This window comes from Polyodon spathula, chromosome 16, assembly GCF_017654505.1.
Source record: "Polyodon spathula isolate WHYD16114869_AA chromosome 16, ASM1765450v1, whole genome shotgun sequence".
Classification (NCBI taxonomy): Eukaryota; Metazoa; Chordata; class Actinopteri; order Acipenseriformes; family Polyodontidae; genus Polyodon; species Polyodon spathula.
Genome location: NC_054549.1, coordinates 27,384,387 through 27,400,721, shown reverse-complemented (window position 1 = coordinate 27,400,721; position 16,335 = coordinate 27,384,387). Strand labels below are relative to the sequence as shown.

Here is a 16,335-nt window from a genome sequence, read left to right as displayed (position 1 = left end):
CCTGACGTGTAACAGAAATGACTAATGTATCATCATTCTGGATTCCAGACTTCCAGAATCAATACAGATACAGAAGATTCAAGGGACAGGACAATGAGGAACTAGGGTGAAAGCCCAAGCATTGGTACTGCCACCCCAGAAGTGGCTGTTGCCAAAGCGACAGGGGAGCAGTGGTTAAATGAAAAGCCAGTAAGGAAAGAATCCTATTGGATAATTTTGGAGGTTAGATTTAAAATTGATTGAAGGCCATTGTCCTGACTCTAGTATCACAAATAGCTTAAAGTAGACATAGTTCTTTTTTTTAAACAACAAAATACAAAATAATCTGTTCTTCATTTAATTTCCAGGAAGCCAGCTTTATCATTTAAAATACACTTTTTCAAAAAATAAAACACTATTTATATTTTACTTGGGGGGGGGGGGGGGGGGGGGGGGGGGGGGGGGGGGGGGGGGGGGGGGGGGGGGGGGGGGGGGGAGGGGGGGGGGGGGAAACGTGTTCAGAAACATTCACGCAAACATGGCATCAAGTATTTTTTGCTTGTTGGACAATAAATGATCACAGTACCACAAAGAAGTGCTTTCTGTTCCTCTCTCTTTCTCCTTGGATGCTGTCCATTGTAAAAGACAGAAACACAAACACACAGGTACGCTGGGTCAGTTTGTTGTGCGTACAGTTCGGTTACTTCGTGGAAAGCGATGGACTTTGATGTGTTTGGACAGGTGGTCGCTGCGGGCAAATTTTTTCTCGCAGACTGGGCACTGATAAGGCTTGACTCCAGAGTGTGAGCGTCGGTGTCTGGAGAGCTCATCCGATCTGGAAAACCTGGACCAAAGAACAGACAGACTGATTAAAAACTCCATTTTCAATCGCAGTTCAAATGTAATGACTTTGGAATGTTACGTTGGAAAATGTTTCTATAATTCAAATGCAATTTGACGCTTGACCGAATTAATTTTGAATTCTTAAACAAACATTTCACTATTTCGACAGGAAGAACAATGAAGTCATGAGAGAGATGCTTGTAAGATAAAGGTCAGGGTTAAAATGTCATACTTTGCCCGCTAATATTTTATCGCCAACATTTACCTACAAACAACACAGCAGTTGTTCAAAAGTCTGCTAACAATTCAAGCTGCTATTAAGGCAAGTATGGTTCTGTTGTTCCTGTCCACAAAATGCAATACTGTTTAGTCTTGAATTTCAATTTTATTGTTGGGAAAATAGGGTAGCTCTACAACAGAAAGTAATGTGTGGCACAGACAGATAAGTGGACAGAATCATCATAATAAAAGCAAGCACTTGTATCTGTAAAAATATAAGTGTGACATAGAGGCAGGCAAACAGCCTCCATAAATCCCCCATATTCTGAAAACATCAACAACTTGTACTAAAGAATGTCCATAGCCAGTTTCTTCACATTAGTACAAGTGGATTTCTTGAAACATGTAGAACTCTATAGAATGCATCATAGTCACAGTGACATACGACTGCTTCCACTATATACCAGTCAGCAGGCACAAGCATCTCTAGCAGGGGATAAAAGCCCTTTCAATGCAAGTGATTGTTGCACGTACTACTCTCCCAAATGCTTGGAAGCTGAACATTTGAAATGATAAAGCCTGTTAGGTGCAGAAGCTAAGCAAGGTTGGCTTAGTCAGTACCAGGATGGGTAACCTCCAAGGAAAACCAAGTGCAGTGTTTGAAGCGGTATTGGTCCCCAGTGTCCAGTCCAAATAATAGCCTGTATCAATGAATCGTGATACCTCCTTTACAAGATATATCGTATTGTAATAGAGATATGTATCTTTTGTCTTGTAATACAAGACCAAAAGCACAAAATATCTCATTCAGTTCACTATGTTTTATAGTTGGTATGAATACATATACTCACTACCTCATTTAATGTTTGCCTTTTAAAAAAACAGTCCGTCATTACAATTTGTTTATTGACACAAGAAGTTTATTTTCAGTAGATAAAACCTGCTTAAATAAATAAAATAAAAACACAGAAAAATGTATATGTACAATCTGCCTATTTACTCAGCTGACTAACCCCTAGTCTGCAGAGTGCTTTGCCTTTGCACATAGGCACGATAAAACTTTTCAAATTGTATTTAACATGTCTTAAAGTAGTAATTAGAGCCCCTAGTGGAAAAATACTCGTATGCAGTACCCTGAAAGGACTTAGGAAACAGTGTGTGTCATGTTGCTATGCCTAAATTAGTTCACCAAGTAATGCAACACTGAACAACTATTCTTTTTCCACTGGGGGGGGGGGGGGGGGGGGGGGTCTTCAATTTAACCCTCTCAGTACCACGCCTTGTCATTGTACTGTCTTCCCTATGCCAAGAGGTCTAGTTATAAACATGCTGTTGTAAATAATGGTTCGTTATGATCTAATCTTGTATTTAGAAAAGACTGAGAAGCACAACCTTCACAAATGTCTTTCATCCATTATAATCTGTATTGTACTTCTCTGTAAACGCTGTTTCTGAACCTGAAGAAAACATCTGACTAGTCAAAACTGCATGTGAGATTTGCAAGCTCATTGCAAGCTCCATGTTTGCCATGTTTAGAAATTCGATCCACAAAACACTGAGTAACTTTATACATACAGTAAATAGCCTCTTTGATTAAATCTAAAGAAAATTCAACTAGAAGAATGTTGTTGTTGTTTTTTTCTCTCAACGTGAGGTACAGTTTCTCTAAGAGAAATCCTGGCCGTGTCTCTCTTTAGAGGAAGCTGCAGTGCTGGCATGCCTCTGCTTGGGTCATGGTTACTATTCAGAACGTTGTCTTTGTTAGGTCCATTTCCAAGACTATTTCCTTCTCAGCACAAACTCGGTGCGAAAGCAAAATAGTTCCTTTTCTTTCCACTACAAATATATCTGAGGCTGTGACCTGTTGTCAAGCTGATGTTGTTCTAAACTTACAGATTCTGTGACTAGATGCTGGAATTGGCTTGTTTACAGCTTCATTACTACCCGTACAAACAAGTTTAGGCTATCATTATAATAACTGTGTATTACCCTGAAGAACTCTAAGCAGTATTAGCAGTGCCAGCACTTGTACTGTGGCCTTACCTTTTTGTGATGTGCGCAATCAATTGATTGTTATTGCAAATATACTGTATAAGGTGTTTCGACTTTTGACTTTGCTCTGAAGTTCAAGTGGACTGCCATAAATATAGATGTAATTTAGGCTACAGCAGCCAAAATGCCTTTAGGAAAGATCTTTGGATCAAGTTTCCTTTTGTTTTTCTGGCAACACACTGCTTTGCACTAGATGCTGCTTACTAATATAAAGGCACTTTAGATGATATAGCCTACAGCTCCTGAACTCCTAGTCAAAGCACCCCTATACAAGTTCAGCAGAAGAAAAAGCATAGCAAACTGTAATAAAGCAAAGTGAACACATGATAAAGCAGTTAAGCATTGTAAAGACAATTAAATTGAAGCTACTTGCTCTCTAAACCGCGGATGTCCTTAACCCAATCATTTACAAACTTGCAAACCATTTAGTGATGATGTGTCAATAGATCACCCTTGTAATAAACAATGAATTGGGGATGATCTGGTGATGAGGTACAGTTTGCACTGTCAATGTGTAAAAAATGAAAACAATTTCAACAAACACTGTCCACTATCCACCCCGACTGTTTACACACTATCTTGCTAAATGATGTTGCTGCAACTTATTTTGCACTACAATGTCCTTTTGAATAGTTAAGTGGAAAAAGTCAATACCACTTCCTACATGGATAGGGCTGATAAGACAACAGCGTTAATTTCCTTATTTGTTTTGTGCTTCACCCAAGACCTGGAGTTCTTTTACGGTGGCCCTCTGCTCCAGCGCTTCCTGATTGTATCTTGAGCGCTACAACTAATATTAGGGGTGTTAGATTTCACTCAATTACCTGAAAGCTTTAACTATAATAATAAATATGGTTTCACAGCCCCGCTCCCCCCACCCTAAATAAGGTTAGGTAGTCCGACAATCTATAGGTAAAACATGTAAAATTGACATTTTTGTTATCATAGCACACTTGCAGCTTTCTAGTCACATAATTTCTTTCTTTTTTTTTCTTATTTCACATGCTGGGTTATAATCATGTGAGATATTTCTCCCAAAGTCATTTAAGTGCCCATACTAGTTTTCTACCTGAATTCTGTAATGTGATTGCAGTGTTCAAACTCAAGGGAACGCATTAACAGTGTTTAAACAAAGTGTCAGCAAAATGACATTCAGATAGGAATTTAGAAATGTTCCCCAAAGGCAACCCTCACTGTAGTGCATTTACTTAGCATGATTTATAATCTAGAATGTGAATTACAAATATCACATCTGTGTCGTGTTAACAAAAACTGCATAAGTATACAAGAGACAGCAAAAAAGTACTAAGAAAGCTGATCAAGTCAAGGGGTGTTTTTCTAATGTTTGTATAACTTCTAGTCATAATCAAGTAAAATTCAAGCAAATAACAACAAGAAATGGACTACCATATTAACTAATGGACAGGATTCACAAAGTGAACACAAACTGTCCCTCAGTAGCAGTGCTATCCAGTTTCCTGCCATTTCACATTAAAACTGGAAGGACACTAAAACTTTACCATACTGCCATTACTGTGTAGACAACAGACAGTAATAAGACCAGAAATTGCTGAAGCTAAACCAGCAAGATTATCCAATTAACTGTTCAGCATGTTGGGTTACAAAAAGTTCAGACCAGATCTGAATTACATTAATCACGCATGAAGATTAAAGTTTATTTACGAATAGCACCATGATTAAAGAAGAAAAGCATCAGTGCTGTATGTTTATGATTATGCAACCTTTCAAGACAACTCTTTTCAATGTCTCCTCATCACTGTTCAGTTCCCCTGATTTTGAAAGCTTTCACTGACAGTACAACCAACACACAGAGCAGCCCTCTCCTCCATGCTGCTCAGCAGGCGTGAAACACAGAGCTTCAGCTGACATGCTCACAGTTTAATTTACTGTTCCCTTTCGATACTATGATTCTTTTTTCAATCATTCTGAGTGATTTTTATTGCAATTACTCAAATATTGTCTGTGATAAGGGGCTTTGACTATGAATTCACGAGCTGCCACAGATATGTGGAATGTTGGCTAGATCTGCAGGTCTTTATTTTAGCAAGGGCCAGAGCCATCTAGTGCAACAACGGTGTATTTCAAGCAAAACTTAATAACTTACAGAAAGAAATGAAATGTAAAGCTACTTACTGTATTACTCTACTTACTATAGGCATTCTTACTGAATGATATCTACTTACTATACTCATTGTGAGTATACCTTATTATTATATATATATATATATATATATATATATATATAATATATATATTTATTATTATAAAAATAATTTTTTTACTAGGCAAAGTTGCTGTGACCAGGTATGCCCAAAGTAAATAATTTACAGAATCTTAAACAAAACTGCAAGAGAAGCGATATTTTTTTTTTTTTTTTTAAAAAGCAACAATAACTGAAACTATGAAATGTAAATTAATAACAGGCTTTAAATTAAACACAATGGTAATAAAGATTTCATGGTCTTTACACCAAAATGCAATATGCACTGTTTTTTTGGTTTTGGTAAAACTGTTAATTTGTTCATGCTGAATAGTAGTTCCTGGCTATAACATCAAGGTTTTGCACATTAAAATAAGAGGCACCCCTGATATACTACTTATTATAAGATCTCTTTTGAGGGAGCCAGAACTTCACGAGAGAATGTCTATTACACAAAATGCATTAACATAGTAAATCACTCCATTGTCAAAATGCTAGTTTAATGACAACAACAACAAAAAAATCCTTATAGGTGCTTTACACTGACTGTGATTCACCATGCTACAGTAAACTTCTTAAGGGTTGCAGAATACCATACTTTCTGACTGGCAGCAGCTAAAGCCATTGCTATGGGCTTGGCTAATCCCATTAAATAACACTAATGAGCTGTTACCATGTGGTCACTGTAATAACACTGTAGTAATTAGTTATACCAGTCACATGGTCCATTGGATATGTCTAATTAAGCTCGGGTGTGACTAATTATTTTCATAGTTAAGCCTGGAATGGCTTAAAACTACCATGCAATGGGAGTCTTAACTGTTACCATGGGGTTGTCCGTGGAAACATGGGATGCTACGGAATAATACTTGGTTTGTGAACACTGTGTTGAACTTACTGACCTCCATCCACAGCCTGGCCAAGTGCATGCAAAGGGCTTCTCTCCTGTATGCCTTCGCAGGTGAGCCTTCAGATGGCTGCTCTTGGTGTACATCTTGGTACACCCTAGGAAAGTACATTTGTGCATTTTAATAAGTTCCGCTGCTGGGTTCTTCTGAAACCTCTGGCCCATGAGGATCCCAACCTGGCCCTGACAACCATCTCCTGCTCCCATAGGCTTTGCTGCAATGGGAACCGGGGCAATACGGACAAACTTGGGTGACAAGTTTAGGTTTGTGGACTGCACCAGCTGGGGCACAAGAGCAAAGGTCTGTCCCTGGATGTTGACCAGCAGCTGGGCGATTTTAACGTCTGGCTGCGGAGGTTGTGATGCCACAGTTGGGCTTTGTTCTTGCTTAATTTGGATGGGCTGAATCTGAAGAATGACTGGGACCCCGCTGTCAGCAGTCTGTTTTGAGACCTCTTCCTTTTTCGTGGTGTCGCCTGACTGGTCGCTTTTGGTTTCACAGACACTCACACATGGTACAGTTTGGTCTCTCAGCTGCCCTACAGATGATGTTTGGTTGCCACTTTTTGTACAGATGACCTGGTCGGTAGCCTCTTCCTTGAGTGCCATCTCCATGTTTTCTTCCAGGAACTCTTCAATCTCTTCCAGGGTGGGCTGAAATGGTCCAGATTCATCCATGTCCACAGAGAAAATCGGAAAATCAAAGCTCTCTTCCTTCACCAATGGATGAGATTCCTTCCTGTCCCACAAAGACCCTTGGACATTCCCCAAGGTGGCCTGGGACAGAAGGTAGTCTAAGATGCTGTCTTGACTTTCAGGACTTGAGTTACTCTCACAGCTGGAGCTGAGTACCCGAGAATCAGGGCTGGAGCAGGACCCAAAGCTTGAAGAGTCACTCAACTCATCCTCGGAGAAGGGGGAGGGCAGCATCTGATACGTGCCAGCATCAGTCACCATGTCACACAAGTAGCCCGCTGGAGATCCAGTGGGGGGAAAAGTCTCCTCTGCAAGCAGAAAGTGATCCACCATTCCCGCTTGATAACCCTGGAGTCTTGCTGTTGTGGACCGACAAACACAAGCCAGGCAGAATATATGAAAAAGCAGGTGCTGTCCAAGTTTGAATAAGCCCACCTACACAAGAAGCAAAACAGCAGCAATTACAATCCATCAGTATTACATCTTTTGGCAGCTCACTAACTGACATTCATTGACACAGCAGTTGCACAATGGCAGCTTAATGGATTTTACTATGGGGCAACGGTATAATATTTGCTCCAAATCTATTGTGGTGCCATCATTGGTCTGTTATATAGAAAACATGTTTATGCATGTATTACAGTAGTTTTCCAATGGTACTTTTCAAGCATTTCATATGTATAACAGTATAATTTATCATGAGGATTACTTAATTAAAATGAAATAGCATACTGTATTTTGATTCATGTATTTACATTAGAATTCCTAACAACTCTTGCAAAGTAGAAATACATTTTCTTAAAAAGGTGATAAGCTAGGTGTATTTCCTCCCTCTTGTAAACATCTGGAAGGTAATCTAACTCAGTATGCTCTACACTGTATTTGTATTAATATGAGTCATGAACTTGAAAAAAATTACAAGACATGATTTATGGGACAGTTCATTACTGTATGAATATACTTCACAAGGCAAATGACTTTCACGCAGCATAATAAGACAGATAATAAGTACAGTACATCTAGGTCTATGGAATTTGACACCCAATTGCTATACAATTAAAACTCTTTTAATAATCAAATTCTACATTCTTCTGTGGCACACTGCCAGCATTGTGGCAACTCTTGCTTAACATTTGTTTGAGGTATTGCCCAGGGATATGACTCCATAAACTTCATCGTAACCCTAACAATAGGCTTCTGCATAATAAGTTAGTTTTTTTGTGCTTTTGTAAAAATGTCAAATATATCTCAGTACAGCTCAAATTAAACCAGTAATTGCACAAGCTTTGCATCTTTGTAGGCCTGAACTTCAATTTTGACAAGTTCAATAAGTTGTATGGGCTCTTGAAATGTATAGAAATTAATAAATAAAAACTAATGACAATACTAATGACGGATATTTAAAGACACTGAAACAGTGCTATGCCATTAACACCTCAATTTAATGGAACATGCTTGTAAATATCTGAAAATAAAAGCAACAGATAGTTCCGGTTATTTAATCTTAGTTATTCAATCTGCACGTGTGTCTGTGCGCACTAAGAAGCATGTGACATGAGAGAAGACTTCCGTGCGCCTGGCCTCAGAACGCATGAATCCACATTCTTCCCAAACGCTGCTAAATTTGTGACTGTGAAAACAGAGACATAGGTTGCCTGACTGTCAAAATCTTAAAAAAAACTAAACTTTGACTACCAAATGTACATATTCTAGCCGATCTATAACATTGGGTTTAAATAAAATATAAATTCAACCCGAACATTATATCTTTTTAATATGCAGGCCTTAAATTCTACTTCAATAACCCCTGACAAGGTGTGTATCGTTGACATTGTTGCGTATGTTTAACACAAATATTATTTAGCGAGTGTGTTCAAATCTACCATTACGGGTCATTGGCACTGCTGATGCTGTTACAGGACAAACATAGTTCCACGGCAGGTTCAGAGTAAGGTACAAAGTCGAGGTGGAATTACGTAAAACTATACATAGCCGTCCTACAGTCAATCTTGTACCTGCAGAAAAATGCCCCACTGTGCTAAAACTACAGTTAAGATTTATTTTATAATTATAATTTCAACCTTTTATCTTAGGTTGATTATTATTATATTAATGCAAACTTGCAAATTAGTTTCGCCAACCCACATGTGGCAACATTCATTCAACATATACATGCAAACTTTCGACTTTAACTTTTAGCTGCATTAATTTTGCGCTGTAACTAGTAATGGGCTACTATACAGTATACTATCGAGCACATGCAAAACGATTCAAAAGTGCTTGAACGCAACGCGCTGTCACAACCAAACTTTCTATAAAAGTTGAAAACAGTCTTACGGAACATGCATGCCTAGCTTGCAGCTGCAGGCTAATGAATTGGTCCGATTGTGTCGGGTTTCACTGCTTCGAGCCCCCTTCCATTGGGCCCCAGCGCAGTATTGACCGATAGTAACCCCAGCAGGCACTGTCAACATTATTAGCATAACATAATGCATGTGGTATGCATAGACAATTAATACTATATAAAGCAAATTTAAGAACGAAAGCGCGATAAAAAATACTTTTGTAAAACACATTTTAGTGTCATTTTCTTTTCAGATATTTTTATATATATATATATATATATATATATATATATATATATATATATATATATATATATATATACACACACACACACACACACACACATAGTTTTTTTATAATTCAAATATAATACGATTTTGTTTTGCTAAAACTTAAACCATAGGTAAAAACAAAACAAAACAAAAAAAACAAAACACAAAAAAAAAAAAAAAAACATGCATTATTTTCTTAGTATAAAGGCAAAAAAAAAGCAACACCTAACATTGTAAATATGTTTTTCTGCAGCCTGTACTTGACCCCCGCTGGATCAATGCGTACCGTTAGCCATATGGCATCTCACATCTTCGGAAAATAATGTCATTTTTTAAATGGAAAATTTTGTAAAAACGCACATTGCAACACATTTACATTGTAAACATTATTTTAAAACGAATTAGTCGTGGAACACCCGGGGTATAAAATGTAAACAATAAATAAAAAAATTAATAAACGTACAGCTAACACGTTTTTTGTTTGTTTGTTTGTTTTTTAAATTAGGATACTAAAATATATTATATATATATATATATATATATATATATATATATATATATATATATATACATATATATATATATATATTATATATATACCTTTCAGAAATAGTTAGCAATTAATTTGAGTTTTTAAACAATCAATAAAACGTGAATGGTGCAAATTCAGCACTACTGTAATTACAGCACGACAACGTAAACATGTTTTCATCTACCACGCAGCATGCAGCCTTACGCCTGTGGAAAAATATTATTTGCAAGATTTCTTTAATCAAAAACACTAATCAAAAAAATAATAATTCTATGTTACTTTCGCCCTTACCTGCAGAATTAACAAATCCCCTTTGCCCGAGTATAAAATAGTTGCTTTTTTTCCTTTGAAAAATGTTTAGTGATGTGAATTTGCCCTTGAAATAGACTAGCAATGGCACAGAACACACTGTGCTCCTTGCCTGTATAGTAGTAGTATTACTGTCACATGACAATCGGTAAAGATTATAAGAGTAAAATTAGGGGGGTAGGTTTGGGGAAGGCTCGTCCCCGTTCAGTGGCCTGATTCGTTGGCTGTTGAAAGAGGGCCGGGCTGCATATTTGTCGTCAATGGCAGCATCTGCAAGCGCATTTCTCTGCTGGTCTCATACCAATTTACCAATCTTAAATTAAACAACTTTATGCAACTATTGGGGACTCAGAGCAGTTTTAAAAATACTATTACCCTTATTACTACTCTATAGAATACACATTTATAAAACAGACAGCAAACATATTCTATAATATAGTTAGAACGCCAGTGGACTGAAAATACTGTAGATTATGTAATACCCATGTGTTCTACGTTGGAGTCAGATTCTTCTTGGAGCAATTGAACACCACACTTTAACACTTGAAGGTCCAGCGTGGAGTGCATGCAGGCGGTAAAACGGAATAAACAAAGAACGAAAATGTAACAGTTGTACGGGTTCAAAGTCATATATTCTTATTGTGTCATGTGACGTGTTGCATGTGGTTGTACAACAGATGCACCAGGGGCAAGCACGAGGAAGTACATTAACAAAACTATGTAAGGAATATATTAAGTTTTCACTAAATCAAAAGTGACAGGCAAAACAGGCAAAACTGAAACTAATTATTTTGGACTGGAAACGCGTCATGTGAAACACAAACTCGCAATTAAACTTCACTAATGTATTTGTTTTCAAATTGAGCACTCCCTAATTACAAGTTTGACCATTCCCCCCCAAAAAATAAATAAATAAATAAACTGGCAGGAGAAAGTAGTTTAAGTAAGTAGCTTGTAGAAAGTTTCATTTATAACAATTTAAAGACAATTACAAACAAATAAAAACCTCCAAAAGACATGTACAAGAACATTCCCGGATCTCATGATATTGGCAGGGCAAAGGTTCTCATATTAGGAGCACAGGTGGCAATGGGGCAACACAGCAGTGCAATTCATTGCATACCGCAATTATATGAGCCATTACACAGTGCTAATCCATCACAGCACAATGATGCTATATCTGTGCCACATAAATTAGGTTTTCATTGCTGTGATTTGCTAATGGATCTCCTAAGGTAATACACTACCACGGTGTCCTAATGTTCTTTGCATACCTATTTTTCTACGGGGTAAAAAATAGATTTATCCCCCCCCCCCCCCCCCCCCCCCACAGTTGGCTGTCCCATCTCTAACCTCAGCCTGCCATATAGGGCACCCTCTGCTCATTACTGAAGCCCTTCTGTTCTCCTCTCCAAGGTTGCATGTCTGTGTTAGTTGCCAAATAGCTCACTACGGTATTTCCATTCCATCCAAATAAAATAGAACGCTAAAATAGCTTAAGTATAATAATGAACTATTTAAAAAATGTCTAACTTCTTATTAGCAACATTCTCTAAAGTTGTTTAGCAGAGGATATTTTTGTTTTTGTCCTGCAACAACACTTTAAGGTGATTTTAATATGACCCCCACCTGAGCCTTCTCATTCATTTTTTCAGACAGCTGAAAAGACGTTTATGTCAAGGAGAAAATCCAACATATGCACTATATTGCTATATACTATGGCACATAAAGATCCACCACAAATAATCATTAAAGGGTTCTGTGAAACTGTTGAATGCCACTTTGCAATCCAGGACCTCATAATTTACCAAAGGAATATTCAACACATCACTCAGGTTTAGCTGATGTCGCAGTGAGAATTGACAGATACTGCAGTTGGCTTATAGATGCAGCTGACTTAGGTAACCTCAGGCTTATTGTGTTAAGTAAAATATATATATATATATATATATATATATATATATATATATATATATATATATATATATATATATATATATATTATATTATTTATATTTACAAAAATTTTTTTTATATCTTAAATATATTTTTAATATTTATTTTGTAATATAACATTCAAACGAATGAAAGCCCCATCTACCCTCACCCAGCCCACATTGACATCTAACATGGCTCATATTGAAAGCGCTTTGAAAATGTACCTCTAGACGAGAGCCGGCAGAGTGCACTCCGAAGACTCTGAGAACGTGCTCAAAGAGTTCACGAACACCACCAGAAGGTGCACAACGAGATTATCTGCCGCTCGGAGAATGAGTTTGCAATCACGCGATATATCACGGGTTAATTCAGTCACGCTATCTATTTCGCAAGGGTTAATTCATGAAATTTGAGGGGCCGACGGTCTGATCGGTAAAACACGATTGTGTAAAGTTCAATCTTATACAACATAAGTTATGTTTGTACAGAATATTAAGCACAAATAAACACATTATTTCTGTTATGGCTGTTTTTCACTACTTTTTTTGCATTTTTTTTTTTTTTTTTTTTTTTATTACATCCTTCTTGGCAACTCCCCCAGATTCAATTGCACTGGTAAATAAGAGGAGACATTAGGCTAACAAAACAGGAAACATGCAGCCTATAATAAGATGTTATTTTTGCAAGCCTCCACTTGCAGTGTTATTTGGGGAAGCAATAGCAAATAGCTATAGACATAATTTATATATCATTTTAGTTTCCTTTTGGTGGATAGAAAATTACCTTGCGCTCCAAATATACTAGTGAGTCTCTAAAAACAGCTACAATCTGACCTAATTTTTCTGGGAAAGTGGAAAAACATTTTTTTTTTAGTTCTTGGTGCAGGAGCACAAGGGTTCAAGGACTTTGCCCTATAAAGCATGTATGCATCCCAACAACATGGTATGGGTTCATGGTGCTTGTTTTTGAGTTTGTAACACCTTCCAATAATACATTTCTGATGCCCCCAACCTCTCAAATAATGCATTTTGGATACAGCTTAAATCGTCCCAAAACTTGGTTGATCCGGTCAGGCCAAAATGAAATCACACGAAACTCACATCGGACCAAAGTCGTGTCAGACTACAATCAAATTAGAGACAGTGAAGCTGACCCAATGTTATATAGCAGAAGATTACCGTACTGCACAATAATAATAATAATAATAATAATAATAATATAATAATAATAATAATAATAATAATAATAATAATAATAAACTAACGGTTTTTAACATCTTTGATATATTTCAGACATCACACACAGAGATATTAACTGTTTATCTGACTGATTTTCATACATAATTGATATATTCTAGATATTGTTTCATTTGTATGGAACTTTCAAATGCCAAAATGTACAGTATGGTTCACTGTTGAAAACTGCTGGCTCAAGTAGTATAAAGAACAGAAACTTACAATAAAGATTTGGAATTTCATAAATACAAAATTATTAAATCTCCCCAAGTAGATATCTATAGTTCAGGATACCAGCACTGAGGAACTATACATAAGTGGTAACTTATATATTAAAAATCAACAAAAATAAAATATGTTTATTTCCTTAGACACCTCAGTCATCATGATTCCTAATTAGTTTGTATTTGTATTAATGCATTTATAAAAGACTGGAAGGTGGTTTAATGCGGGTTAAATAAACCAAACGTTAATTTAAAGTCACTTAAACTCAAAAGATATCATATGGGTAGACTGCTCACAATATTCCCTGAAACTCCATTGCAGAAAGAGGCACCCTTCCCCTTACTTTGCCTAATACAGTTATTAAGAGTGTTTTTTCGTAGACAGTTGCACCCCCTTTAATGGATTAAACACTTCTCCCCTTCTGCTCTCTAATTCTTAAACACCCCAGATGAACAGTGTTGGGCAGCAGTTCAGCTTGAGAGAACATTAACAGAACTGGCATAACCCTAATCACCAGGCACCTGTCCAGTAGGGCCCGCTGTAGTGTGGTGAGGAGAAACAGTCCCTGATGATTTTGCCTAACCCATGGGAGCATCAGAGCCAACGATACTGCCTGTGGAATCCCCAGTGATGGTCATCCATCTCGTACAGTCAGGACACAAACTTGCACTCCCCACACTGTATGACTGTGTCTTTACCAGGTGAGCCACTTGGGGGATGGGATATTGTGCTTATGGATGGATACCTTTCAGAATGTCACTCTGCAGCCATCATCTTCAACAAAGGCATATGACACAATGGTCCTTGATTTCCAAATTGCACGTGCAGGGATCTGAGTGCAAGTCACCCATTATATAATGTCTAATTGAAACGCTGATCATTTTTGTACTTTTATGGATGACAGCGCAATGCCATATATATCGCACATATAGCCATGTGACGTATGGCTCAGCTCCTGTATGTGCCTAGTGTGGCTCCAAATATATCCTAATAAAGTGGCATCGTCCTGTATATGATGCACAGAATTGTATCAGTTAAGGAGGGATTGTTTCAGTCACTGCTTGTTATGACAGCATGTTATTTTTAGAACATTATCTTTTGTGTAACCGAAAGATGCATTTAATTAATTAATTAATTACATTACATTATCTCATATTTGATGACAACCAGGCATTGTGGGATGAGGCTATAGGTTAAGTCTTTCAATTGCTTTTGTTTTTCTTTGAAATTACAGACAATGCACAGAACCCAGCAGTGGCACTGGAACAATTTTTTAAGTGGGGGTGCTGAAAGCTATTGAACAAAACTGTAACCCCTGCCTATTATGGAAGCCATGCAGAGCCAAGAGCTTGCTGCAGCACCCTCAGCACCCCTAGTTCCAGCGCACTTGGAACCCAGTATTCTTAATTTATCATGTCTATACTCAGAAGTATCTGTAACAAAAATAAAGGAAAACACTATTGAACAATTAAGTGTTCTGTTAGCATTCTGTATGGAATTAAGATGATCCAGTCATACACTAGTATAATGTGTATGTGAACCCTCCAAACCAGAGTGCATTGGGATTTAAGATTGCATTTAACTCAATCATGGTTCAAGCTTTGCATTATTATAATACGGGGTTGTAATAAATGCACATTTGGGGGTATATTTGCACAGTAATTTCTTCATGCTTTCTTCCATGCTTATGTTATATATTTACCATGGTTTTGAATATGTTTTACCATACCTCTCTAGTCTTGACAATGCATACTTATGCTTTATTAAACATGGGAAACTTTTAAAAAGGGGAGGGATCATGATGTTAATTATTATTACTCAGCCAGATGTCAGAAGAATATTTTACTTTTAGAAAAGAAAAGCGTGTGGAAAATGTTCACTTTGAATGTATGGGGAGGAAAGGTGATTATAGTTTTACTATGGCTAATTACAGCTTTGTAGGCAAGGAATAAACAACACCAAAATACTCAATAGGGATAAATTTAGAAATACTCAAATAAACAGAATGAATTCATTCATTGACAAACATGAAGTCTTTCTCAATGAAGACACCAACGAAGGTTGAAACGTTTGCATTTTAATTTATTAAGTTTCTTTTTGTTTTTTTAAAAGGGGATAAATAATGCATTAAAAACAACAAGATTTTATAACATGTTCATTCAAAATGTCAGTGCCAAGTGCCACCTCTTAGAAATGAAATTATGTCACTATTAATAAAATCGACAGCTGAATACCATGAATGGATGCTACGAAAAATGTTTTATATAGATCATACGAATTACAATAAGCACACTGGAAACAATGTATTTTCAATTCCTGTACTTTTGGTTTGTAAAAAGTGCTCTGAAAACATGTTTTCACAGTGACTGCATTTTTAAGAAGGAAAACTACAGATTAAAAAAACAGGTAACATTCCAGTGTGAGAGGTCTGTCTCAACAGAATGTGGTTGGTACAGTACCCAAGGGTTAGATGAATGCAGTTGTTTGCACAATGCCCTGGAGAATGAACATTCTAACAGCAATGGAAAGGTTTTTTAGAAATGATGGTATATTGAGCGGCC

At 37.0% G+C, this 16,335-nt stretch overlaps 1 protein-coding gene across 1 annotated transcript; it reads right to left on the bottom strand.

Moving 5' to 3' along the window:
- Positions 1-494: 494 nt before the first annotated feature.
- Positions 495-10,493, bottom strand: LOC121329339 (Krueppel-like factor 15). The gene is made up of 3 exons (XM_041274897.1): positions 10,359-10,493; positions 6,217-7,352; positions 495-823 (listed from the first exon to the last, which is right to left on the bottom strand). The coding sequence occupies exons 2-3, from the start codon at positions 7,248-7,250 to the stop codon at positions 655-657; spliced, it is 1,203 nt and encodes a 400-aa protein (XP_041130831.1). The 5' UTR covers positions 7,251-7,352; positions 10,359-10,493; the 3' UTR covers positions 495-654.
- Positions 10,494-16,335: the final 5,842 nt, after the last annotated feature.